The 27,324-nt window shown below is 38.5% G+C and overlaps 1 protein-coding gene across 2 annotated transcripts in view; it reads left to right on the top strand.

The window, feature by feature from the left end:
• Positions 1-26,838, top strand: part of hs3st1l1 (heparan sulfate (glucosamine) 3-O-sulfotransferase 1-like1) — a 38,641-nt gene extending 11,803 nt beyond the window's left edge. The window contains exons 2-3 of one of the 2 annotated variants that reach the window (XM_060872765.1): positions 5,026-5,074; positions 25,333-26,838. In XM_060872765.1, the coding sequence (XP_060728748.1) occupies positions 25,538-26,467 (930 nt within the window). In that variant the 5' untranslated portion in view covers positions 5,026-5,074; positions 25,333-25,537 and the 3' untranslated portion in view covers positions 26,468-26,838. The remainder of the gene's footprint in view (positions 1-5,025; positions 5,075-25,332) is intronic. The other variant, XM_060872764.1, reaches the window with a different exon arrangement.
• The last annotated feature ends 486 nt before the right edge of the window (positions 26,839-27,324 follow it).

Here is a 27,324-nt window from a genome sequence, read left to right as displayed (position 1 = left end):
CGAAGATGAATTAATCATGTTTGTACATTGTTTTATTCTAATTTTTTGTTAAACTGTTGGGTGGAAAATGCTATGTCTATGCTCTTTAGGGTGTGAAAGAGTAATTATTTTGTTTTTGACTGATTAGCTTAGAGTTCTTAGCTTCTTTAAATTGGTTCCTTTAGAGGAGCAAGCAAGTAAGTCTTAAGATTGTAAATACCTTAGTGTATCAAATGCAAATATATTTCATTTGGTTACTGAAGACAAATGAAGTAAATTAGGATAATATTTTCCATTAATTCCATTTTAAATTGTATTTTTACCTGCAGTCATATTTTGGATATGTCTGAGACATTAAACTTTTATTCATAGAAGCTGAACTTCAAATGTTTAATTAATGAAAAATCAAGCATTTGACATTTATGACACTTATCTAGATTTTTAATTTTTTTATTTTCCCCAGCACTTCCTAGTACGTGCAAGTATGTATAACTAGTATATACGTAACGTTGTATTCAAGCAAGCCTGGGTTTAAGCTTTCGTAATGGGTTGGGGATGGGCTATGACTGTTGGTGTGTTAATAATCCTATCCTTTCCTATCTGTTTAATTCGTGGTGACTTCAACTGGAAGAATTTTAAGCAACACACTTAAAATTCATTGCCCAGCAAATTAAACCATCAGCTCCCTAGTTGGAACTAAATGCACAGAAATGACTCGTTTAATGTCCGATTATCCTATAATGCCACATCATAAACAATGGTTCATGCTTATCACCAGATGTTGCTCCGTTTTGTGAGATAACAGGTTCAGTCATGGGCAGAAGGTGGTTTGCGACACGTATGTACTCCGACGCAGGCGGATTTGATTAAGACCCGCAATTCCAAAAGTCCTGCACTCCGAACCGTTATTTAAAAGCTCTCTCAATTCTAGAGATGCAACTTCATTATGATAGCAGCTGCTTAGCACCGATAATGCTTCCTCATTTGCCGGCAAGTCCCTCAATTTCCCTGCAACAATAATGCGCTGTATCTTTGGCAGAGGCATGGATTGCAAGTGCACTATTCTCCGAATGCTCGCAGGTCTACAAAGGTTAATCACTAATTTAAAGCTTATTGTTGTTAAATAGTTAAGGACCTACATTGATTGCTCTTGCCGGGTATAAGCATAGAATCTGCCTGGCTGTGGATTGGATTTGTGTTGCCAGGTGTTTCATGTTTGCAACTTTCCCCCTATGCTAAGAATTGCTGAAAATGCACAAAACTCTCAAGAGATGGTTTCACACTGTAGCAATATTTCTCTAGCTAGATTTTGAGTTTGTGTACACACCAGTCTTAATTTCCATCTGGCCTTATGCAGATGGAATAAATAACGCTCGTGCGGCTGTTTTGTGAATGTGGAACTTTTATTCATTTTTATTTATAATGAATCAATTGGGGGGGCACGGTGGCTTAGTGGTTAGCACGTTCGCCTCACACCTCCAGGGTCGGGGTTCGACTCCCGCCTCCACCTTGTGTGTGTGGAGTTTGCATGTTCTCCCCGTGCCTCGGGGGTTTCCTCCGGGTACTCCGGTTTCCTCCCCCGGTCCAAAGACATGCATGGTAGGTTGATTGGCATCTCTGGAAAATTGTCCCTAGTGTGTGAATCAGAGTGTGTGTGTGCCCTGCGATGGGTTGGCACTCCGTCCAGGGTGTATCCTGCCTTGATGCCCAATGACGCCTGAGATAGGCACAGGCTCCCCGTGACCCGAGGTAGTTCGGATAAGCGGTAGAAGATGGATGGATGAATCAATTGTTTTAGTATTTCTAAAAGATATTTACACCTTCATAAATGTATCCAATAAGCAAATTCAGTTTCATGATGCAAATGTGACCCTTTTCTCAAGCGACAAACAAATGATTTTGCTCAACACAATGCCCCCATGCTTTAAGCAATAGGCTGAATGCAGCCCTCATAATCAAACGATTCTTGAATCCGGTGTTTTACTTCAGCTGTAGTTCATGTGACAGTCATTAACGGCAATGAAAAATGGCCTTATTTATGCTGGGAGATGTCTTGGCACTAACATCTTAGCACTTTGTTTCACAGGTTGTCACATTCTATGGGCCAAATCATAGCTGAGCTTGTTATAATGCCAAGTCCAGCACTTTCACATCTGTCTCTATAATGTGTGACCAAGCATTGACGTGTGCTGTTTTGAGTGTTGATTAGTGTAATCTGATAGATTGCAGCCTGCTAATAGCAGCCAGAGCCATGTTTAGCAGTAAGCCTATGCATTAGAGTAGCGTGTTGAGAGCCGACAGCTGAACCGGAGCTCTTTGACTGATGTAGCCTTATTTTCATGGTATAAGAGCTGCTGCCAGTTCTGTAGAGATACAGGAAGAGTGGTTGCAGATGTTTGCCAGCTGGTCTCATTCAGTGAGGTGGTTCTACATTGAGAAAAAGCCTCACTGTGACAAGTTCTCAGGAGTACGTCTTGCTTTTCATGGGTGTTTGAATGCTGTATGTGCTTCAAGTACTCATCTGAGGCTGCAATATCTCATAAATTATAGACTGTATTTTCAGACAGTAAGCATAATCAATGTTTCAGCTTTAATATTTTATGAACTCTGTGACTGTGTAATATTCTAAAGTTTCATCAATACACTTTCTCTTAAATACTCATAAAGGTGTTAATTTATTTTATATAGGGATTTATTGTGGGGATAAAAAGAACAAAAATCCTTTTTTGTGGCACATCTACTTTAATATAGCACAAATATATTTAAGCTTCTCTGAGATCTTGGTTAAGATTAACCTGAAGTAATTGGAGCAAAATGAGTAACATTTTTTTTTTACTACACAAATTGAATTATTTGTTAAAACACCTAGAAAATCAGCATTTTGGGAGATACATATTGTTAGAGCCAATATCGTTGTATTAGTAGTAATAATAATAATAATAATAATAATAAGAAGAAGAAGAATTATGATTAAAATTAATAAATGTTATATTTATTAATTATCAGCATTTAGATTTATAGTTATTGGAATTAGGTATCAGAATTTCCTCAAGTGTTTGGAAAAAGAAAGCTAGATAAAAGTATTCGTTGTTTTACTTTTGCTACCCCATATTGCACAGTCCTGGATTTCAACATGCATGCACTGTTATAACATGTACAACATTTGAAATGAAGCAAGGCAACCATGCACCAAAAATCTTTTCATACGTTTGCTGTAATTTTCCCAATATACCGAATATGTCACTGCTCTTTAAGCAGGTCACATTTTTCTATTTCCACACGCCGTAAGAGGTCAAGTTTAAGACCTCAGCATCTGCTCTAAAAAAAATCGATCCATACAGAACCCCTTTAGAAAGCTACAATATAACACTAACCATGCAAACATCCAATGAGAAGCCTCTTTTATAAGTATGTGTGATTTTAACGTGAAGTTCGGCAGCTGCCTTGAGTTTTAATGAAGTTAAGCTTTGCAGTTGTGCAAACCCAAGTCCTATTTTTTCCCCTTCTTCTCCTCCTCCAGTGATTGAGCCATATAGCTACTGCATTGAGACTGAAAAAGTGAAAAGTTTAGCACAGCATTGCTGCTTAGCTGTGTGGCTTCGATGATGTACAGGTTGGCTGCCGCACTGCTTGACCTTATCTCACATAAGTACACTGTGACCCACGACTACAGATGGCTCTTTCTGTAGCTTACTGAAGTCCTTCACACAGCTGTTCAGTTTCACTTCCAATCTCATGCTTGTGATTTCAGAACGGTTCTTCTGAAAATGCAATTTAATGAAAATGTGCTTTGATCTGCAGTCATGAGAGTCTGGACATCGTGGACACATCGGTTTTCTTGCCGATGTGGGTTGATATTGGATAAATTCTGATAAAGCAGATAAGGAGCTACTTGAAAAATATCTTATTCTTATGTTATAATTCAGTCTTATGACTATCTGTATATCCAGTTGTATAAATCTGTAGCATAAAATGCATACTCGTAGAGATCACTTAGACGGAGACGCATGATCAGTCAATAAAACCAGTCAAAAACAAACAAACTAATAAATAAATTGTCATTTGTCTTGTGGTCAGGGGATTGAGAGCCTGAGACCTTACTGTAATGAACACGGGACAGAGCGGACCCAAACGCAGGATAGCAAAAATAAACAGGGTTTAATAACATAAAACACGAAACATGACGCGGACTAGAGACAGGACAAAACCACAGTAGATGCCGCGCTGCACAAGGCAACGCAGCACAGTTAAATAGACAAGGTAATTACAATGGGAAACAGGTGTGTGGAAGCGGGCAGGAAGAGACAAGGGGCGGGGCAGACACGTGGCGAAGAACATAAACAAATGCACGTGGCCAAGTCCGGGCAGAGTCCTGACACTTACACAGGCCATCTGAGGAATAAGATTGGTCGAGCTCTCAGGGTGAAAGGGAAGGTATTCTGTCTTCAGTGTTAATCACAGAGACCCTAGGCAGTCCTGAGCTCATGTATGTGCAATCGAATAGAGAGTGCTTTCCTCAGTTTGAGTGTGGTACACCACTATGGGACAAAGCATGAGCAGCAGCTTGAAAGAATTCAGAGGATGCATTTGGTTTGCTCCCTGGTTTGTTAATGTCCTATGATAATTGGTGGGTGACAGAACTGAAGAAAAAAATGGAGGGGCTTAGAATTAGATGTTGATGTTATTTGCCTTAGATGTATTAGCACATTATTTTACATTTCTACATTATTTAAATCTTTGTACTTTTTTTTTCTTGTATATTACTTATATTTTATTTAATATCACTTTCTGTTTTCTTTTATTTTTGACTACCCTTTGTTTTTAATTTCTAAAACCCCTTATTTATATCTGATTTATACGAATTTGTGTGTGTGTGTGTGTGTGTGTGTGTGTGTGTGTGTAAGCGTTATTATTAGTAGTAATAATATTAATCCTGGAAGACTTGGTAGCTCGGAGGTGAGAACGTTCACCTCGCACCTCTGAGGTTTTAATTCCTGCCACTGTCCTGTGTGTGTGGAGTTTACATGTTCTTCCTGTGCTTTGTAGGTTTCCCATGGATACTTCAGTTTCCTCCCACAGTCCAAAGGCATGCATGGTAGGTTGATTAGCATCTCTAATATTGTGTGAACGAGTGTGTGAATGTGTGTGTGATTGTTCCCTATCATGTGATGTGCTGGCACTATGTCCAGGGTGTCCCCCACATTGTGCCCCAAGCTCCCTGGGACAGTTTCCAGGCCCCCTGTGACACTGTGTGGGATAAGCGTTAAAGAAAATGGATTGATGAATAGTATTAATTCTATTACTGGTATTATTAATGCTAATGTTGATGCTCTCAGTGCTGGTAGCTGCTCACAGATCTATTAGTGGAAGTGAGCCAATGTGAATTTCAACTTCTCCTATTCCCATTAATATAAAATGACTTTTGACTTTGTGCAGAAACCAGTGCTCTAATCAATTTACTCTTACCATGAGAACAGCCTGAGCACGAGGTAAGACTGAGGCAATCCCCGGCTCTGTGTGTTTTTTGTGGTCAGAGCTGTAGACGGCTAGGCTGCTCCTGGCAGACCTGCATGAGTCATCTGAGTCAAGCCTGAATCCCTGTTACTGTGTTTTTCTGCTTCAAGCCTGCACATGACCGAGTAAGACTAATCTACTATCATTACCAGATTTATCAAGGCTTGTCAAGAATTTAAAAATAGGTTTGTCGGTTTGGATTTATACTTTGGGAAATAAAAGCGTTGGCTGATGAGAGTTTGACTGCCGGAATGTTTTTGTAATTTTAAATGCATTTCATGCTTCAGCAGCAGCCCACATCATCTCTACTAAAGGAAGAAATAAATAATGTAAGTTGGATTACAGGAAGTCATGATGAATAGTGAGGGGAATCTGTTTATTTTTTTATTTTTTTTATTAACACCTTTAACCTTGAATTCCTCACATCGCAATTGATTTTGTGTTTCAGAATTCACACTGGTGCATATGGTATTTGAGAAATGAAGAAAAATAAAACCTGCTGATGTTTTGGATTCTTGATCCAAAAAAAACCCTATAATTCCCAGAAATGAATAATGTACCAGGAGCTCATAGCTGTTGAGAAAGCAGCATTATGAGCTGTTCATGTGTATATGACTAACACCCGTTTCAGGTTGTTTTAGGCCTTGCTATTTCTAGTCTCCTGCCTCGCCTTTAGCATTGCCTTCTACACCTTTTCTTGATGCAGGAGAATACTAGACGTAGTTTCAATTTAAGTTGCAGTTAATTATATGAATCCGGATGAAGGTTTTCCTAAGAAGCTGAGCTTGACAGTAAAGAAATGAATCAATAGTAAATGAGAAGTAAGCCAGTGCATGTGATTCATCACACTGTGGTTGTGGTCTTTTAAATACTGATGTGTCTCAAAAGTGCACTCGATTCTCACCTTAGATAGAATCACTCATCCACACTGACAAACAAGATTAGGAAAAAAGCTTGAATTTAATAGCTGTATAATGAAAAGGTCATGGCTATGAATAGCAAGGAAGGAAGAGTAAGAGCATAAGAAGGCTATTTTGCAGAAGATAAAAAGTAAATGGCATAAATGTCACTATTTGAAAGTATGCAAATGAAATGGTTATAGCATTATGAGTTGCGCTCCATACTTGAATATAATATTAGGGTAAATATCTATAATCATGATGGGATTAAGGATTTGTGATGGAAAGCATTAGGTATTATTTGTATTTCTATTTTATTAGCTATATAAATAATTACAATGCGATTGGGCCTAAGATGTAATAAATGAGGGCAGTTTTAAAAATACGCACGTTATTAAAGAGTGAATTAATCTATCAAAGTAATTCCAATATGTGGACTCAAATTTTATTAGTGTTCTCACCCTTATTGCATTTAAATGTCACTACAGATCACTCTTGTGCTTTCCTTTTACACTTATTTCTTTTGGAGGTCATGATTAAATTGCTTGATTTAGTTGAAACCGTTCAGGTTTAATTGAGAATAGTCAGAATTCACCATTGCCCATTTCTTTTTCTTTTCTTTTTCTTTTTTTTTTTTTTTTTGCTTAAAAACTTTTTTCTGCTTGAGCTGCTTTGTTATTGCATTCAGAGTTTTGGATGTGCTTTGATACAGCTTGAAATTTCTTGGTCCCTTAATTATCGCAGGCTGCCCAGACCCTGAGGCAGTCAAACTGTCTCTCAGAATTCTATTTCCTCCACTATGCTTCACAGAGGAGATATTTGATACAGGTAAACTAGACAGCAGTGTGTTGTCTCTAAACACAGTAACGCGTGCATTTAATAAAGGTTGAAGTACTGTTTCACAGAGTTGCCTAGTAATGCTGGTGGTACTCCTATAGGGTATTGTAGTAGTATTGCTTACAAGAATGCTTTCTTATACTGCGTCAGCTATATATGGATAAATGACAGTAAAAGCTACTTGACTTGACCTCTTTCTTTCTTTCTTTCTTTCATTCATTCATTCATTCATTCATTCATTCATTTCTCTCTCTCTCTCTCTCTCTCTCTCTCTCATGTTTATGTTAATACTCTTATATTTGTGTATACATTCTTTCTTTTTCCTCTCTCTCTTTCTCTCTCTCTCTCTCTCTCTCTCTCTCTCTCTCTCTCTCTCTCTCTCTCTCATGCTCATGTTTGTTAATACTCTTACATTTGTGTATACATTCTTTCTTTTTCCCTCTCTCTCTCTCTCTCTCTCTCTCTCTCTCTCTCTCTCTCTCTCTCTCTCTCTTTATACTATTTTATTTGTGTAAATATTATTTTCTTTTTACCATTTTATACACCATAAGGACTAACACTTAATTTCGATAAAGAATCTATCCATCCATCCATCTCTCTATCCATCAATCCCTCTATCCATCCATCCATCCATATTCCCTTTCCCAAATGTTTTTATGGTAAACTCATGAGTACAGAGAGATCTTCAGCTGTCTGTTTCAGGTTATTTGTATGATCTGCCCTTGTGCTACTGATTGTAAATCAGCAGCTCCTGTGTCATTACACACATTTGCACACATGCACTTTATGTAGTAGTGTGTAGTTCTGTGTCTCTTCATTTTGCTGCTTACTGTACCATCTCTATATTGTTATGTGACAATCAAAGCTTCTTGATTTGACCCTTGGACACAAGCCAAATCGCCTGTCTTTTTTTCATACACTATTACATTCAGAATATAATTCCATTTCCGGTGTAAACAAAGAGGACCTCAGAGCATTTTATCTTAACTCTGTCACAGAAAATATTTTATAGTAGGCCTGTCAACCACTCATGTACTGAGCACAGCACCCTACACTTGTTGTTCAGGAGTTTGACAGTGGAACCTTAAACTAGTTGTTTAAAAGTGCTGCATTCTGTGAATGAGGGTGATAGAAAATCAGCTGACGCAAAGTGCATGTTTCTAGAATCTTAGGCATTTTAAAGCTGCAGTGCATAGGGGTTTTTCATCCCCATTAGAGTTCTCAGGAAACCCATGAGAGAAGAGAGAGCATACAGTCCTCCATACAGATGGTCATCTGCGCTCAGCCAGTCAAGCCTGGGACCCTGAAATCTTGAGACTGTACTGTGCTATCCATAGAAACATGGGAAATAAGAATCTCACACATGAATTGTACCACAATAACTTAGATTTGTAAATAGAGTTGGTTGAGTGTTTGTCTACATTCTCTGAGCTGTAAGGATTCAAAAAATATGACATAATTTACAAATAAGGCAAAAATATTGAGCATTGATGCTCCCTGTATTTTGCGGTGCATGGTGGGATTTTTTTAGAAGCGAAACTTCAGGGGCACAAGGCAGGATTTTGCGTTTAAGACAGTTCTTAAAGTGGCAGAATAGCTTTCTAAGAGACTGATGTAGAAAAAATGGAAATGAGATGTACAGTATGGATTAGAGTGTAAGTATTATTTAGTATAAAAAATGTGTACACGCCTGCTTCAAATCCCCCACTCCCCACATTTGTCTTTGACAATCAAACAAGGATGTCTGGCCTCTTACTGTAAGTGCCACAGCTATTTACCAAAGTAGAGTTAGTAAGATTGCAGTATTTGGATTTAAATTAATTTCTAAGACGAAATTATTATTCAATCTCTTCCCCTCTCTCTCTCTCTCTCTCTCTCACGCTCTCTCGCTCTCTCTCTCGCTCTCTCTCTCTCTCGCTCTCTCTCTCGCTCTCTCTCTCGCGCTCTCTCTCTCTCTCTCTCTCTCTCTCTCTCGCTCTCTCTCTCGCTCTCTCTCTCGCGCTCTCTCTCACTCTCTCTCTCACTCTCTCTCTCTCACTCTCTCACACTCACACACACAAACACACACACAGGCTAGAGGTGGAATCCCATTATCATTGAGGCTTTTAAAAACAGCAGAGTTAATTAACAGTTGAACCAGTTTGGCTTCCTACATTGGAGCCAATTAACTGTCCAGAAGCAGTAACTATTTCATGGATCTCTGAGGAAACATCTTCACACTCACCTTTCAGGCAAAAGGCAGGAGTAGAGATGAGTGGAGGACCTCCAGAAAGTCTGGAATGAAGAATTGACTTGCAAAAATAAAATCTAGGCAGAATAATACGATTGTAGAAAGTCATCTTCTGCCGTGGTTCATCTCTCTTCACAGAGGTGCAAACGTTCTGGCCTGCACTTGCTTGCCACTAACTGTGGCAGATGCCGGAGCTGTAATGCAGTGATGCCTTATTCCCGAGAAATAAGATTGGGCCTCTCTAGCAAGATAAGAAAAGAACAAATTAAGGGAAACACAATTGTTATACAATTTCTTTCAAAAGGAATTTGAACTCCACTGATGTAACACTTTGAGAATAGTTAATCTAAAAGCGACATTTCTTAGCTACATTATGCCGTCTGAGCAGTAGGAAAGCTTAATTATATTTGCATCGTCTTTTAGGAAACAGGAACGACAGAGCAGGGAAAGATGCAAAATAATGATATGGTTGTTAGGAAAAGAAGAGCGCAGTGAGAGGGACGGAGAATAAAAGCAGGGGTGGGTGTATACAGTATAAATAGCAATAATGTCTGGTTTTCACAATGTAATTTGACATTATCTGTCAGCATAACCTAGATTAAAGCCTACCATTTAAAAAAAAAAAAAAAAAAAAAAAACTGAGGTCCTTCGGGTTCTAAAACAACTATAGAAACAGTCTAGGAAACAGAAGTGATCATGGAGAATAGACAAATTTCTATTTTTATAATATCTCTTCTGCCCTTTTACCGTTGATCTGGATGTGTTCCGAGCACTAAGTACGGGTTGTGGTATTTGATTTATGTATCTTTTGTTTGAGGTTCAGCGGTCAAGATTGAACCCAACACTAAGAGGATCGATTGCTGGACTGACAGGAAATGATTGGTAAAGCCCTCACAGATCAATACCGCGTCTCAGGTTTCCGCTTCGTCTCCTTGTCCTCCTCCCGCAGCTTTGTCGAACACATTTTCGGTTCCAGAGTCGAAATCAAATACACAGTATATATACTCTTTGGCTTTGTGACTGAAGCATTTTTAATGCAGCTGCAACATTTGGAGAGGCATATTAAATCCTAACATGTCCTGAACTGACCGCTAGACACACCGTCATTAAAAAAAAAAAGAAGAAAAAAAACAAGCTAAACAGGAAGTTTGTATATATCTTTGTTTTACACTCGCCTGTCAAACAATGCAGGCTGCTTTCGTGTCTCTAATTAGTTATTTGACTGCAGTGTGAGTTCATCATTAAGTGATCACAAAAGAACAATAGGTAATAAAATGTGCCATTCGGAAGGTAACCTCTTTTGCTCTTATCTCCCATAAAGACTTCAGTCACTTTTACAGGGCCATGAAGGTGTTTTGCACTGCTGGAAAAAAGGATGAAGACAACATGACTTATTCATGCAGATACTGAAAGGATTGTGAGAGATATATATATAAAAGGAGCCATGTTTGTCTGATAAGCTCTTGTTGTGTCTACAAGATTTGATTTTAGAATCTGTGACAGGATTTACAATTCTTGCACAGTGTTGCTTGGATCTTTTTTCCTCTGGTGAAAAAATGAAGTTGAATTCATCTCATTCACCCATTATTTATACGGTATATTGTTGCTACATTATTAATTTAATAGAATGCTTCAAATGATTTAGTACATGCTTCTTGCAACAAACACACAGAAAGCAATGAACTGTCACACGGCATTAACGTAATCTCATCCCCCAGATCACATATCGTATAGATTGTGGATGAGAACTGTCTAGAACTGTGCTGCACATCTGGAAGTGTAATTCAAATCAGTCAAATGTAGCTATTCAAGTTTAATGAAAGTTTGATTTGCTGAACACTTTATCAGGAACTTTCACGCAATTTCTAATTAGCCAATTATGTGGCAGCTGCACAGTATATAATATGATACAAGACAAGATACAAGACTTTTCGCTTGTTCAAACACGAGAATGGTGGAAAATGTGATCTATGGCTCGTCTTTGACTTTCACTCATGACATGGCTGTTGGTGTCAGATGTCCTGGTTTAAATATTTAAGATACTATCAATCTTCTGGCATTTTCTCACACAGCAGTCTACAGTTTACACAGAATGGTGCGGAACACACACACACACACACACACACACACACACACACATACAAACCCAATGACCACCAGTTTTCTCCAGTTTTGCTGACAAGGAATCACCTAGCTGAAGAGAGAGGTCAAAGGAAAATGTTCAGTTTGGTGTACAGGCTGACAGGAAAGTAACAGTAACTCAAGAAAACAATCTTTACAACACTGATGAGCAGAAAAGAATTTCAGAATGCACAACACGTCGAGCCTTGAGGCGGATGGTTTACAACAGTAGAAGATCACATCAGGTTCCGCTCCTGTCAGCCATCTGAGAACAGTAATCTGAGTCTACAATGAGCACAGGCTCACTTAAACTGGACACTTGAAGGTTGGAAAAATGCCTCCTGGTTCTTTTGCAACAGACAGATTGTAGGGTACGGTCAGCAACATGATTCCACACACACTGCCTGCTTTCATTTCTGAATGCTGCTTCTGCTAGTGGTGTCATGATGTGGGGAACGTTTACTTGGCACATATTTGGTCCCTTAATACCAGCCTTTCTTTGTATTGTTTCTGACTATGTGCATCTCTTTATGGCAATTTTCCCATCTTTTTATAACCGCTACTTCTAGCATGATAATGCACTATGTCACAGAGTCGTCTCGTGCAGGTTTCTTCGACATGACCACGAGTTCGGTCTTCAGTGACCTTCCTCAGTTACTGAATCTGAGTCCAACAGGTCACCTGTGGGGTGTGGTAGAATAAGATCCACAACATGAGTCTACATCTGACAAATCTGTTGCACTTTTGTGATGATCATCTTGATATTAAACGCAATCTCATACAAATCCACAAGGTGGTTCAGAGAGCCTGATGGGTCCTGCCCTGTATTGGTAAGCTGTTCCTAGTAAAATGGCTGCTGCGTTGATATGACAAAATTCCCAGTTAATTTTAGCACTGCTGTGTAATAGCAACCAGACTCTAAGACTAAGAATGATAATTTTCTGTCTGATAAGATGTAAGCAGTGTATATAATTCTTAGCCTTGACGACTTTCAACTTTTACATTGTATTAAACTGGGCAGTGAGATGGTTTTACTGCAGGCGGCAAAGTCTGGAGTGCAAAAGCTGCTGTCTTGAGTGACTTTGGCATGAATGCTCCGTTCCAGACATTTATGTAAATGTGCAACAGCAGCAACAAGCACTAACAGACTGTTAAGCAGACGCAACCACTCATTCTTCACTCTCTCTTTCTCTGATGCTTACTCTCGCTCTCTCTCTCTCTCTCTCTCTCTCTCTCTCTCTCTCTCACACTCACACTCACACACACACACACACACACACACACACACACATATATACACACGCTCTGACTCTTCTTTCTCTCTCTTATGCATCCCTTTATCTGTCTCTCTTCTTTGATTCTTCCTCTCTCTTTCGCTCCAGCTAGGACAGGATGGAGAAATATAACATTGTAGATCGTCATTATAGATAAAGTCTGTGGGTGTGATCTTCCTTCTCAGGAGTGAGATTACAGTCCTGGTGCAGGAAGTTTAGCCCTGATTGCTCTCTCTGCTTGGCATGTGATGTTTCAAAGTAAATAGCCTTGAATATCACACAGGTGCTGCTGCCATCTGACCTCTCACTGAATATTTCTGTCCTCCACACAGAGAGATGCGCATGGCATGCTTTAGAAGATTACAGCTCACTGTAGTTAAGGCAGATGTGTTAAGAATGACAGACAGGTTGAGTGAGATTAGTACCGTCTTATTTTGCTTTTTAATTAAAACTTTAGAATCGGTTGTGTGAAGGAGGAAACTGTTTGCACTCGGGTAAAGATTTGTTCGTATACTGAGAGGTCTGTTCTGAACAAATCTGAACCCGGGGCTGTCCTTTTCCTGGCAGAATCTCTGAATGCAGGAGTCTCACATGGTATATCAGGTAGTATATGTACTCTCAAATTTCTCTTCTCTGAGAACTTGTAAGCACAAGATCGCCAATTTTCAAAAAAAAATAAAAAAAATAAACCAACTTCATGTTATCCCCACACACTCAAACCCATCCATTTATACCAGTACTCTAATGAAAATACAGCAATGTTTATGTCCAGACCTTACTAGGCAAGGCAAAACTGGCTAAATATCAAATGTCTTTCTACACTATACACAAAGGCACTAGATGGCATTCAGCTCCATTATGTTATAACCTCTGTCCTATGAAGGACACAAACTTGGTGAATAGGAAGCCATGTGGGATTTACCCTGGAAGATGGCATTTAACTAGGAAGAAAAGAAAGATCAGCTTGGTGATAAGAAAAGAGTTATGTGGTTATAGAATAAAGTAAATCTGAAACATTTAAACTGCTTAAACTAAAATAACATTAAATCTACCAGAAATGTCTCTGGTTTGACCATGCGTATGGAGGTTCACATCGTCCATGCCATTTTTCTGGGTCACCTCTTAAACCCATGCTGGTTATTGGACTGGCTAAGATAAATTGCCTGTAGGTATGAGTAAAATGTACAAGCACACTTTTATCGCAAAATGTGTAATGGACTAATGCTCTAAACATAATACATTCCTCTGTCTTGTCTAGTTTTCCTGACTAATGACAACATGGCCATGATGAATCAGTTACTGAAGATGGATGAATGAATGAAGAACCTTTGGCAGAAGGTTGCTTCTGTTAATGATTTTTGCACCAGGTGACATTAGTCAGGACGTCTGCGTGACTGTTTGAGACCCGTCTATGTAAACTGGTTTAGCTTAGTCATATGTTCTGGCTTGACTAACATACTACAGTATGTGACCTGGACAAAAAGGTATTGGACTGAAAGAACTCCTTATTACACATTAGCAACCAAGAATTAATCATATATCAACAGCAAGCTCTAGCTAGCTAGTTAGTGAACTTCATTAGCTAATTTACTTAATTACTGCTGGTGAAGTCAAACAATTAACTACTTAGCAAGTGCTGTGTCTACATAGCCGGCTAGCGTAGCTGATTACAATGTGATAATGTATGTTTTACCTTTTGTATTTATTTATTTTATTTTTATGGCTGTACTGTACTGTGTTTCACCCTGGTGCAGACAGACACTCTGTTATACATAGACTATATTTTTTTTTTCATATTTGTGTTGTGAGCTACTTGACAACTCTAGTTCTAAGAAACTTTCAGCTGCTCACAGCTGCTAGAGTCCAGTATGTTTCTCTGCATTGTACGGGATTCGTCTCCAGCTGCAGTAATGGAGCATTTGCACTGCTTGACAGTCAGAATCCCTAACAGATGGTTCCATGCAAATGCAGCCTGTTTGTCTCCATTCTCCAGCACATTTTACTGGCATAGCTTGAAGTCTCACTGAACCACAACTAATAATTTGTTGGGCTTGTTTTTTTTACTCTTTTATTTTTCTTTTAGATACCTGTACACACATCCTATTCAAATGACAAACCCATAAATTGATGTTAATTAAGCTCCGATTTAATTTGTGATCCTCGAATCATAATCCATTGTACACTATAGATATCCACAATTCATGGTCAGTTCATTCTCTTATAGTCCGAGACCTCAAATCGAGCCTTCTTGTGTGGTTTATGCTGCACTGAGAATTCTTGAGTAAGCAATAAAGAGGCATTGTTATAGTACCTCACTAAACGATCAGGCAGATCCCATCAAACATTTAATGTCTCCCTATCCATACAGCACAAAAAGCACTGTTTATTAGTCAAGGAAGAATTCATTTATAATGAATGTACGTGTGCCGAAGAGGAGAAAGACGGCGGATGGGTAGAGGGTGCAATGTATCGGGTCTATTTTAATTATAGATAGAGGGATGAATACCATCGTCTGCTGTAATTGCCTATTGATGTGCACAAAAAAATCTCATTACTTACCTGTGAGGAGTTCAGCATTACAAATGAAGGTATTTTCATTGGGGGATTAAAACTTCCATGTTTGTTCCAAATGAAGCCACAACAGCTTAAGCAAAATATCTGGTTGAAGTGAACCATTTATTTATTTCTTTTTTCTCTCTTCCAGATTTTGCATGTTTTCAGTATTGGAATTGAAACATCTCTCTGCTGCGGTTTACACTACTAGTAGACTTTGTAGTATTTGCAGTATAACACTTGTTCAAAGGGAGCTCACTGACTATTAACACTCTTATCATTGGACTAGTATACTATAGCACTATATATGTATGTATATATGTATTTCCCTACTCTTATTATCTTCTTCATGTACAGTAGAGCTCTTTATATGTTGCTGTCAGTTCTACAGCTTCTGATGCAGTTGAACGCGTGATCGCGGTTAGCGCTTGATCCCTTTGATCTGATTACCGTGCTCGGCACACCATCTAATCAAAGATATTTGTGTGCTCATTTTAATGCAGCTACAACATCAGAATTCTCTTTTGAGATTTCTTTCTGAAGGATGATATATCTTCTGCATACATTAGGGCTGTGTTTATTCTACAGAGAGATCGAATTCTATTGCCAGCTTGTCCACCAAGTGAAAGGATGCTAAAAGCTAAGCAAACACAGATGTTCCCGTTCACGTCCATTTTTTTTTTTTCAGCCTGATCCCACAGGAATCTTGAAAATTTCATATGCTACGCACATTTCTGTGCCAGGTGTGGAAAAGGCCTGTTGTTTATCTCAATTAAAAACACTTCCTGACTAATTGTGTGCGTTCTTTAAGAGCCACGTTGTGTGAGTTGGAATGGAGGGTTGCGTATATGCTATATTTCTGCCTTAGCGTTACATCCGTTAATATGAGTTTATTTTTACATTTACATTCATGGAATTTGTCAGATGCTCTTTTTCAGAGAGACCTACAGAATAGCTTTGAAGTCTTTATCAATGAAAACATCTGTGATGGTTCACTAGGTCATGGACTAAAAATACCATCAGTCTAAAAACTGTTGGGAGGTAAAAATTTATTTATTTATGCATTTTTAAAGTGCTAGTGTAAGTATTGCAGGAAGATGCAAGTCTTTAAATGTTGTTTGAACACAGCCAGCGACTGACCATCTAGGGTAAGTCCATTCCATGGTGTCATTTTAATTTAATATAATTTAAAATAAAGGTAACATCACAAAGCTTCCATCATTTCACTGTTAAATAAACCCAACCAATGCATATTTCAATACCAAAATTTTGAAATAATAACAAAAATAAAAAGGCAAAGATTGTGTGCAGCATGCATTTAAGTGTTCTGGAAAATGGAAAAAAAAACAACTGCTATGAAGAAGTAATGTGTGCTATTAGTACAAGTTTAGATGCAGAATCTCCCTGCGTCATTATGGGCTTTGTTGTGGAAAACAAGTAAGGAGGTAAATAATTTACTGTGGTGTTTGCTATTTAGCATTTATATTTAATGTTCTATCAAAGCTTGCATTAACAATACAGAATACACTGTAGACATGTCTAAGTCTGTTATTCATAATGTGACTCAACGGTTGACTCAGTCTCCTTAAAGCCACATAAAGTATCCGAGCGTTTTAATAATGACTTTCTGTTTTTAAGAACACGTTGGAAGTAATCAAGTCAAATAATGCAGTGGACAACAATGTTTAACTTTGTGTGTATGTATTTATAAAAGCAAGTCTTTTCGATCACCATGCAAATGTTCTTAGTCAAATGATGCAGTGGAAAGATTCATTTGCATAAAGTTTAACTCCGCTAAATCTTTGAGCCAGGTTTTATAAGAGGACACGTTCTATATTGGAAACCTTCATTATCTACGACACACACGTCCCTGGCATCAATAGCACCTCAAAAGACTCACTGGTGCTGTTAGCTATGTTAGCATTGGTACTGACAGTGATGAATTGCGAGCAGTCACTTCATATCCGCTAGGTGTGTTCGCTGATGTTTTTACATTGATGCTAAATAGCCACCAAACCCAACCAATAAACACCCCCTCCCCCCAGCGTACACACAGACAAACACACACAAGCATTTTTTATTTATCACATTCTCTAAATAACTAATAGAAATTTCTAGTCTTGCTTTTTTTTTTCTCTGATATCTGGGTCACTGGATTCTGAACATTGCTGAGAACAATAGGGGGCATGAACATGTCGTGCAGAGCGGGTGTGAATCAGGGCAGATAAAATCACAGGTGTCCAGACACTTTTTCCCTTGCTTTCTTACTCCCACAGATGCAGAGTAACATTTAGTGTCAAGATCTTCTTCCAGAACCTCTTTGTTTTTGGAATCGGCCAAATTACTGAAGTCATTTCAGATGGTGTCCATGGCAACCACAGCCAGGACTGGCGAATTTCCTGTATTTTCCTTTGTTGTGTGCCTGTAACTTTAATATTATTTTGAATGTTAAAATGATTCATTTGAAGCACCTAGCACTGCTCTAGGCTAGCTTCCATGGTTGTGATTATAATGAAGATCATATGTTGTACACGCAAAGGTGAGAATTGCAGATTCTACTAGGCTTTTAAGGGACCTTTAGTCATTATAATATTTGTATTAGAATTTTGTGTCTTTCTCTTTTATCTCTCTTCATTTTTGGTATTGTGTGGGATATCCTTTTATTCACGTACTCCAGAAATAGCTTAATTTCAATCATCTTCTCATTGCAACCAACTGTTCCATGCTTTTTGTAGACTTTTTGTTTTTTTTTTCTGCATGGCTCAACATTTCTTTCTAAAGCTATAGTGTTTTGTTCAGAAGCCATTAAACAGCCCTCAGCGTCAATTTTAAAGTTTTTAACAGTCTTTGTCAAGGCTAACAATGATTACTGTGCAAACACAGGACTAGAAGCAGACAGTAATTATCCTTATAATAGTCTACGCTCTACACACCTACAGTGCTCTGGTGGGTTTTTTCCTGGAAGAAACCCATCACTGCCTCCATTAGGATTACCCAGTACTGACATGAACTTTAAAGACCTGAATTATTGCTTGAAGAGGATTATATGAGCATGGATGAGCTGCTGATTTTTGCTAGCACAGCAAGCAGAGGGACTGTAGAACTGTTTAGGATGGGGAAAGGTTAAGACAACACCCACCAGGTGGTGCTACTGCGATAAACTTCCTCCCAAGAGAAAAAGCTGTGATTAAAAGTAGTGTTTAAATACAGAATGTTTTCACACCTGCCTCATAGGCCCTTATACATAATCAAACACACTCATGCGCTTCTTTTGTCTGGCGGAGTTGATGAGTGTAATTCGAGTGGTGTTTTATAGCCCTGCTTGCACTTGCTACTTTTTTCCCTAAAGTAGGAAAAAGTAATTACCTGAGGTAAAGAAGTTGCATGCAAAGCGTAATCAGAAATGCAGATTTGTTTGGGAACAGTGGTTCTTTTGTGTTCTTTGTTTATGACTCCCAGAAATATTTTTCCTCTTTCCGTACGCTCATCAAACATAAATCATCTAAGGTTTGGATCTCAGCCTGCTACATGAGAACCTTACTTTCTGGATCCCTGCAGCTGTAGAATGTCCCTGAGAAAGCTGGATATATATATATATATATATATATATATATATATATATATATATATATATATATATATATATATATATATATATATATGAATGAATGAATGAATGAATGAAAGTTAATTTAATTTACATTACTTGGCAACTTGCAATACAAACTAAGCATATTAAGTGTGTAACTCAGCCGATTGATCTGAGTCTGGATTTATATTTTTGGCAGTAGGAGGATGCTCTTATCTGTACATTTATCTTATTTTAGATATAACTAATAAATTAAGAGTTATGTGCCTTGCTCAAGGGCCCAGCAGTGGCAGCTTGGAAGCGGTGGCTTTGAAATCATGACTTTCTAATCAGATGTTCAGTGTCTTCACCGTTGGGCTCCCACACCCCCGATAATATTGATAATGTGCAAATGTTTTTAACTTTCCAGGTGAATGCTCTAATGTTCACAGCTAGACTAGCTTATTGTTCAGATTAATGAAGAATGATTTTAGGAAATTATTGTGAAATAAAATCTATCTGTCTACGTTTGACTTTCATACCAAAATGATGAAGAGGAAAAAAGATTTTTAAATGGATTATAAACGGATTATTTAAAAATGTACTGCGTATTACTGCAGAATCCCCTCAAAAAATCTATCATCGGACTCTGTTATTCTTATAGACTACACAGATTACAGAGTAATAATATTACAACCGGCTGTACTGAAAACAGCGGAATGCTTTCTGATTAAACTGTTCATCCTGATTTTCTATAATGGTAAATCATGAGCTTAAAGCTGTTCAGTGAGCTGATGATATTACAGAAACTGGTAGAGCCACAGGCATAAGCGGCTACCCAAGCTACCAATAATATGCAAATGATACGTAATGACGCAATAATAATATGGAGCTAAAATGAGGAACTGTGATGAAAACAAGTAATAAAAAAAAGAGAGAATTCATCTAGATACAGTACAGACACACATTGAGGACAAGTGTTAAGGGTGTCTCTGCATTAATATTCAAGTGCTTTAGGAAGAGCTTTATTTTCAGGCGTATGCCAGCGGTTGTGGAGCAAACAACAAGGAGAGGAAGGGAGAAAGAGGGAAAGGAAGAGTGTTATCACTCATGAGTAGGCGGTGAAGCTTCATTGGTTCCATTGTAAACTTTTGTCAAGGGCTTGAACTTCATGTGACCAGCAAGAGGGAGCAGTGAAGCGATATGGAGTGAGGCATACATGTGTGCACTGCATCATAAAGGTGTGTGTGTGTGTGTGTGTATGCAGTGAGTTCATTTACATGTATAAAAAAAAAATTATAATTTGACATAACAGTAAAACTCGTGCCCTGTGCGAGCCAGTCAGTACTCTGAAGTAAACCTATGTACTTGACACGAAAGTGCATTTTTTTTTTTTTTTTTTTTTTTTTTTTTTTTTTTTTTTTACTGCTATAAAAGAAAAGTTTTTGGAGCCCTGTTGAGTTGTGATTAGATTTTAACAGGCTGTAATTTTTATTTTATTCTCATCCTCACCAGCCACCAGTTTTTCTTCCTCTCCTCGTTAAAATGGGCCAAATCATTTTCATCATGTAGGAGACATGTAAAAATTTTATTATAGCTTTCTCACAGAGACTATAATCCTGACTGGATAGGGCTATTTTTCTGTGGTGATAATTTGTTTCATTTAAATTAGTCCTGTGATAATGACTGACCTTGGCTCAGCTCTTCGTTCTGTGTTTGACACCAGCATGTGCACAATGTACCCATGTCTATCTTTAATCAGTTATAGCATGCTGTTGCGATTCGGGTGTTTTCCATGATGCGTTTGAAAGCTAGAAATAAAAAAAGTTTCGATACCGAGAGCTTACGGAATAAGGACTGCTAAGGATTTAAGTAGTGGGGTTATTTTGAAAAAAATATGGTATTAAGCATGCGAGTGCCCTGGTAAAGTCAACTTAAAAAGCGAACTCAGCAGTGAAGTTGAATGTGCATGAGATGCCTCTGGAGTGAAGGGCACATGTCAAGAGAGAGAGCGAGAGAGAGACAGACTACAACAAGACAACAGAGATGAGTGGAGGGAGGCAGGGAGAGACTGTGTCAGAAAATGTCAGAAAGGACAAAGATAAAGTGTTAAGATGGAGGAAGAAAGGTTGAAGAAGGGATTAAAAATGATATGTGCTGCCTAGATTACGTATGCAATGTAGAACGTTGGCACTGAGTGGACTTCAGAGATAAGTTCAGGCGATTTTCAGCCATCTGCGGTCATGGCTCTATGAGAACACTCTTTACAGCAGCCTCAGTAAGTGGGAAGTGGCTGTCTCCCTGTTTAGTTTTTTGGATAAACTACAACCATCATTTAAAGAAAACTGAAGAAGGGAAAACAACAGAAAGCAAAGAGGGCAGAGAGAGCGTATTGTTATGAGCATTAGCGATGAGAGGCAAGGAAAGTTCAGGGAGGTGTGAACTCCCAGAGGCCTGTTGTAGTTCGTCATTACTGGAGTTCTCAACAGAAACAAAAGAACATGGCTCTGCTTGGGATAATGTTTTCCATAGTCTGGGCTATTTATGATGTCTTGTTTACTTTTCTGTACGTTGTTCAGCAGTGAATCGTTCCGTTTCCTGTATGTTTTTTTTTCGAGTACTAATCTTAGTTCCTTAAATCTTAAAATTTAGTTCCCTAATCTGTAGTGCCGACATTAATATTCTGATAAAGCCTTCTGTTGTAAAGTTGACGGTTAGAGCAAGTTCACTGTAATACTCACTCAGTTAATGTTTAACGCCAACAGCATCTAGATGAGGCCTAATTTGACTCTTCTGTACTGGAGGTAGAAATCTTTGTGTCTCACAATTTAATTTTAAGAATCAAAAAGATTTTTTTTAAAGAATTTATTTATTTATTTATTTATTTTTACAGCTATGTTAGAATTTACAATATGACAGTTTGATTTCTGTACAATTTTGTTGTATCTTTCATTTCAAAAAAAGAAAAAATGAGCACAATGTATATTAAATGTATGTATTTACTCTGGCTTTTCTTTGTCTTTGAATACATCAAAAGGTCTTAGGTTATACCTAAATTGCCAAAAGTAAGTCTGAAAAATGTATATATTTTTTTTTTGGCTGATTATTTGTTTATATAGAATTCGCCTCAAAGGTATTGAAAAAGCAAGGTCAATAGCATGACATTTGTGTTAGAGAGCAAAAGACGAATATAAGACAGAATACCAGCTTTCAGTTATATCTTTTTACTGATATTTATATCTAGAGGTTTTAAAAAACTTTTAAAGAACATGACACCTTTTGTTTGATCTCTCCCATTTTTCAAGTGATCGAAACTATTGAAACATGTGATTGACAGGTGTTGTTCCCTGGTAGATCGATTGTTTAAGCTATTAATAACATGCATGTCTGCCCTTTGTTTTGAGCCCAGAGTTTCACCTGTGAAGACTGCATTTGTTGTTAAACATGAAGATCACAGAGCTGTCTATGGCAGAAAAGCAAGCCATTTGGAAGCTGTGAAATGGGAGAAAATCAATCAGAGCTATTGCACAAGCATTGGATATAGCCAAAACAACAGTGTGAAATATCCTGAAAAAGAATGAAAACACTGGTTACTAACAACCAGACATAGAACAGGTCAGCCAAGGAAAATGATGATGACAAACACTGTGAGGGCTGTGGGAGAAAAAAAGCAGTAATATTTGACCTTCACAGGGGTGAAGATCTCATAATCCAGCACTGATAGCAGAAATATAGAGGCCATATCACAAGATGAAATTCACTTCATTCACCAGTATGAACAACAGCAGCAACAGCAAGATTAACCTCTAACAAAGTGACAGAAAGGGCAAAGTGTGGAGAAAGAAAGAATCAACACATATAAACTCATATAAACATATAAACTCGGCCATGCGTGTTGGTGGTAGGGTGATGGTTTAGGCTTTGGGAATGGGCTCCATATCCTACACAGGGTCACAAAGATTGAAGTAGATATAAATATCAGGAAAATGAAAGCTTTGCAATTATATTTCGTCTCATATTCATTTTTTTTCCCTCCAACCAGTGTGTCGTCAGTCTATAGCCAAAATAATTTGGCCTTAATGGCTGTTCCCACACTTTCAGAGAAAGCTGTATTTTTTTTATCATGCATCATGGGTTTGAGTAAATATAAAAGTGTGTAAGATTAAAGTGTTATTCCATTTAATCAATTATTCATATCCAACAGGCACTTATACTGACTATTCCTTTATTGTATTGGCTGTACAACACCATTATGTTATACTCCATGTAGAGAGCACATATAGTGACTTGGAAGCTATTTGGAATTTTAAACAACTGAATTAGTCCTGTGCATTAGTTCACCAAAGAAATATAAAATGTGGGTAAATATCAATGACAAGAAAGCATTGCACTGGATAAAGAAATAAAAAAGAATTGATATGGCATTCTTGTATCATAAAATTTAGAATATATTTTTTTAAATTTCTAGATTACGTGATTAAATACAAATTTTTTTATACAATTTATATTAAAATAAAGGTACATGCATTAATCAAAATAAAGTATAAAAAATAATAGACTAATTATGATCTTTTGTGCATTGTTGAAAAATAATAAAAAAACGACTTTCTGTATCAACCTAAGGGCCTCCACATATGAGACATTTCTTTTTTTTTTTCCCCTTCCCCCCACTGGCACCAGTGAATATTAAAATCTGCTAGATTTTCCCCCTTTTCTCAGTGTAGGGACTTTCATCTAACACACACACACCTTTGCTAATTCATTACTCACTATTACACACCACTTAGACCATCTGTAGTAGCAGATACCAGGATTTATTAAGCTTAATATTTTTAATTTGCTGGCCTGGTCCCTTTATGGAGCGAATGATTAGCTAATTATGTTCTATGGGAGCAGATGTGATTATAAATATAGATTTAAAAGAGAGAATATTAACCGGTGGTTTGCTGTAGTTCACATTGATATCTGCAAGACTAACCATACAATTAATCTCGTGATTCTCGCTCCTGTGCCTATTCAAGCACTCTTACCATATAATTTCTAGAGAGACAAATTGTACAGCCTGAAATAAGTATCTGGACACAGATACGTGTGCAGATCCATGGTGAACTGTTTAAAATTTGACAACAAATGCATAGCAACTTCTGGCTGTTAGTATTGGCACTGATGGCTCCTTTGCCATTGTATCACTGACAGGCAAGCAGTCATGTCACTGTGCATCACCCCAGCATCACAGCCTTTTTCTCCTTGCACATCTCTCTCAGTCCTCTTCCTCCCAGTCAGACACAGCAGAGTGTAACCTAGGCGGGGGCAGGTGTCGATAGTGGATCATGAACGACATGCGTTAAGCAGTCAAGAGTTTAACCTCTTCAAAAGAACCGTGTGTGCCATTGAACAGATAATTAACTTAATTGTTGGTTTATTTGAATCAGGGTGTAATGATCCAGCGTGCAGTAACTGATGAAAGTCAGGACAGAACATCTGGTACGTCTATGACTGACGCAGCCTGCTGCTCTTACTCAAAGTTGAAATCAAGGCATTTCTCTGGGAAAACAAAGCTGCTCACTATTAGTGTGCACTGGAGCTGTGAGGTTTAATCAGCTTTTAGTGTGGAGTAAAAATACCATGAAAGTGACCTTTAACTAGGGGAATATTTTGACTTGGAGGTGCTGACTGTTTAGACTAACAGAATAACTGTTGCATTTTTCACGGGCCAGGAATTGATGAAGCATTAAAAACAGATGTGGTAAATCCATATATTTGCATGCAAATGCTAGATTGTTAAAGCAGTGAGTAGGCATTTTGTTTGAGCTTGCATCCTTTTTTATTCTTCTGTCTTTCTTTTTTTTTCTCTTGGCCACAGCTCAGGCTTTGATCCTGCCCTGTTTTGAACTGTTTTTTGTATAAAAACCCTCTTTTAACTGAACAAGAAAAAATACTGGCTTGCTCCAGTTGGAGGCTTGCATGTTTTAGTTCTCATTGAAAACTGTGCGTAAAGATGTAGTTCAGAACAAATAAAAATAAGAAAAAAAGGTTATCGATCTGAGAGAAAATCACAATATTGTAATGTCATGGGGGTGTTTTGGCCTTGTTACTCTGGAAGTATGCCATGTTTTGTCACTGGCATTTTGTATCAGGAACTGATTGTAACTGCTCCAGGAAATTTGAGCCAAATATTTTCTTTCAGTAAAAGCATGAAGGAAGGCTTTTGTATGCTTCCCATGGAACCTGTGCTTCTGTTATTTGGCTGATAACTCTTAAAAAAAAAAAACACTGGTCTGATGTCCTTGTCTACTAGATTGAAATGTATCTCTAATGTCTTCTTTCATTTTTTTTTTTTTTTTTTTTCTTTGGCAGATTTCTTGCAGACCAGAGGTTACTCATCCTCCACTTTCTCCTGCCCACCCAAGATGGCTTGCCATGAGTGCCACTCACAACTGCCAGCCTGACTGTGCCCTGGCTCTGTGATCTCCCTGAGACTTTTCCCCAGTGTACTGCTACAACGCCGCCAATTACCATTCCCATCTGTTGGCTGCCCTTCTCCCTGCTGCTCTCTCTGTCCATGGCTGCCCTGCTGGGATCTGTGTTCCTTCTGGTCCTACAGACATATGCTGCACCTCCAGATTTTATCCAGATGTGGCCCAGTGCACCAACCTCAGGCCCTGGATATCTGGATAATGAGACAGTCACCCCATCCTTGGTGCCCCCACCTGGCACCAGCAAGCACCTCCCTCACAGCATTATCATTGGTGTCCGTAAAGGTGGCACGCGTGCTCTTCTGGAGATGCTGGACATTCACCCTGAAGTAGCAGCAGCAGCTACTGAAGTTCACTTCTTTGACTGGGATGAAAATTATGCCAAGGGCCTAGAGTGGTACCGTGAGCTTATGCCGTATTCATATCCTAACCAGATAACGATTGAAAAGACTCCAGGCTACTTCACCTCACCTTCAGCTCCACCCCGTATCCATGCCATGAACTCCTCAATGAAACTCCTGCTCATCTTGAGAGACCCGGTTGAGCGAGTGATCTCAGATTACACGCAGGTGTACTTCAATCGGCTGGAGAACCATAAGCCTGTTCATGCCATAGAGGACATGCTGGTCAGAAACGGGGCTCTTAACACACGCTACAAGGCCATTCAGCGCAGTCTCTACGACACGTATATGAGGAACTGGCTCCTTCACTTCCCTCTGGAACAGATCCACATTGTGGATGGGGACACGCTGATTCATAACCCTTTGTCAGAGCTGCAGAAGGTGGAGCATTTCCTCGAGCTGCCACCACGGATAGTGGCCTCCAACTTCTACTTCAACCAGACCAAGGGCTTCTACTGCATCCGCAGCGATGGGAGAGAAAGATGCCTGCACGAGTCCAAAGGGCGACCTCACCCTCCCGTGAACAGCACCGTTCTGGAGCAGCTCCGCTCCTACTTCCGCCAGCACAATCACAATTTCTACCAGCTGGTTGGACGCTCTTTTAACTGGGGCTAGTTCAGGGGAATAACTGGGCCTGTTTTAGGTTCGTTGCCAGTAGTAAAGTTTCCTTGCCAACTTATAAAGTTATTGGATTATTATCAGTAATGTTGAGCCAGGGTGCAGATGGATGCCTTTGAACTCATATTGTGACTGCAGACTAACTCTGCAATGAGAAAATTGTAATCATTAAGAAAATTATTGAACAATTAATTTATAAATAAATATATATTGTGGGATCACCCCAGAGCATTGATCCTCTATACTATAAGCAAGTTACTGAAGGAGGACTGAAACAAAAAAATTTGTGATCTCATGGGCCTCTTTTTTTCCTTCATTTGATATTCTTGTACTTGATAATAAATGGTTCTGTTTCCATAACTGGAAAACCGATATCCAGTGTTCTTTAATTTTGTTCTTTAGTTGCCTATTTTACCTGCAGTTATTTGTATGTGTGGGGGTGGGGGGGACAAAGGGTGTAAGACAGAAAGAGTCACAGTTATGGTATTCTTTGAGAAGTACCAGGGATAGGAGATGAAAATTATTTTGCAAAGCAGGTAGCCTGGAGCAATGCTTTGGAGGAAAAGAAACCTTTAATAGTCTGAGACGTGAAAGTCAGTGCCTGCAGCCTCAAAATATGAATCATGAGAGTCAGCACAGCTGTGCTTGCTGCACATGTGATAAGCAACAAAGCAATCTTGTTGCTATATGATATCAAACAGCTCTTTCTGAGCACCATTAAAGTAAAAATGCTATATTAGCAACACCAGATTTGTCCTAACATGACTGTCATTTTTGTCTCAAAAGCAGAGAAACTTCAATATGTGAGGATTTATGATTGCGTTTCAACTCTTTAGTCATGCTGATGGTTTAAA

The sequence above is a fragment of the Tachysurus vachellii genome, chromosome 6 (genome assembly GCF_030014155.1).
Source record: "Tachysurus vachellii isolate PV-2020 chromosome 6, HZAU_Pvac_v1, whole genome shotgun sequence".
Classification (NCBI taxonomy): Eukaryota; Metazoa; Chordata; class Actinopteri; order Siluriformes; family Bagridae; genus Tachysurus; species Tachysurus vachellii.
This window is presented reverse-complemented; position numbering and strand designations above follow the sequence as displayed.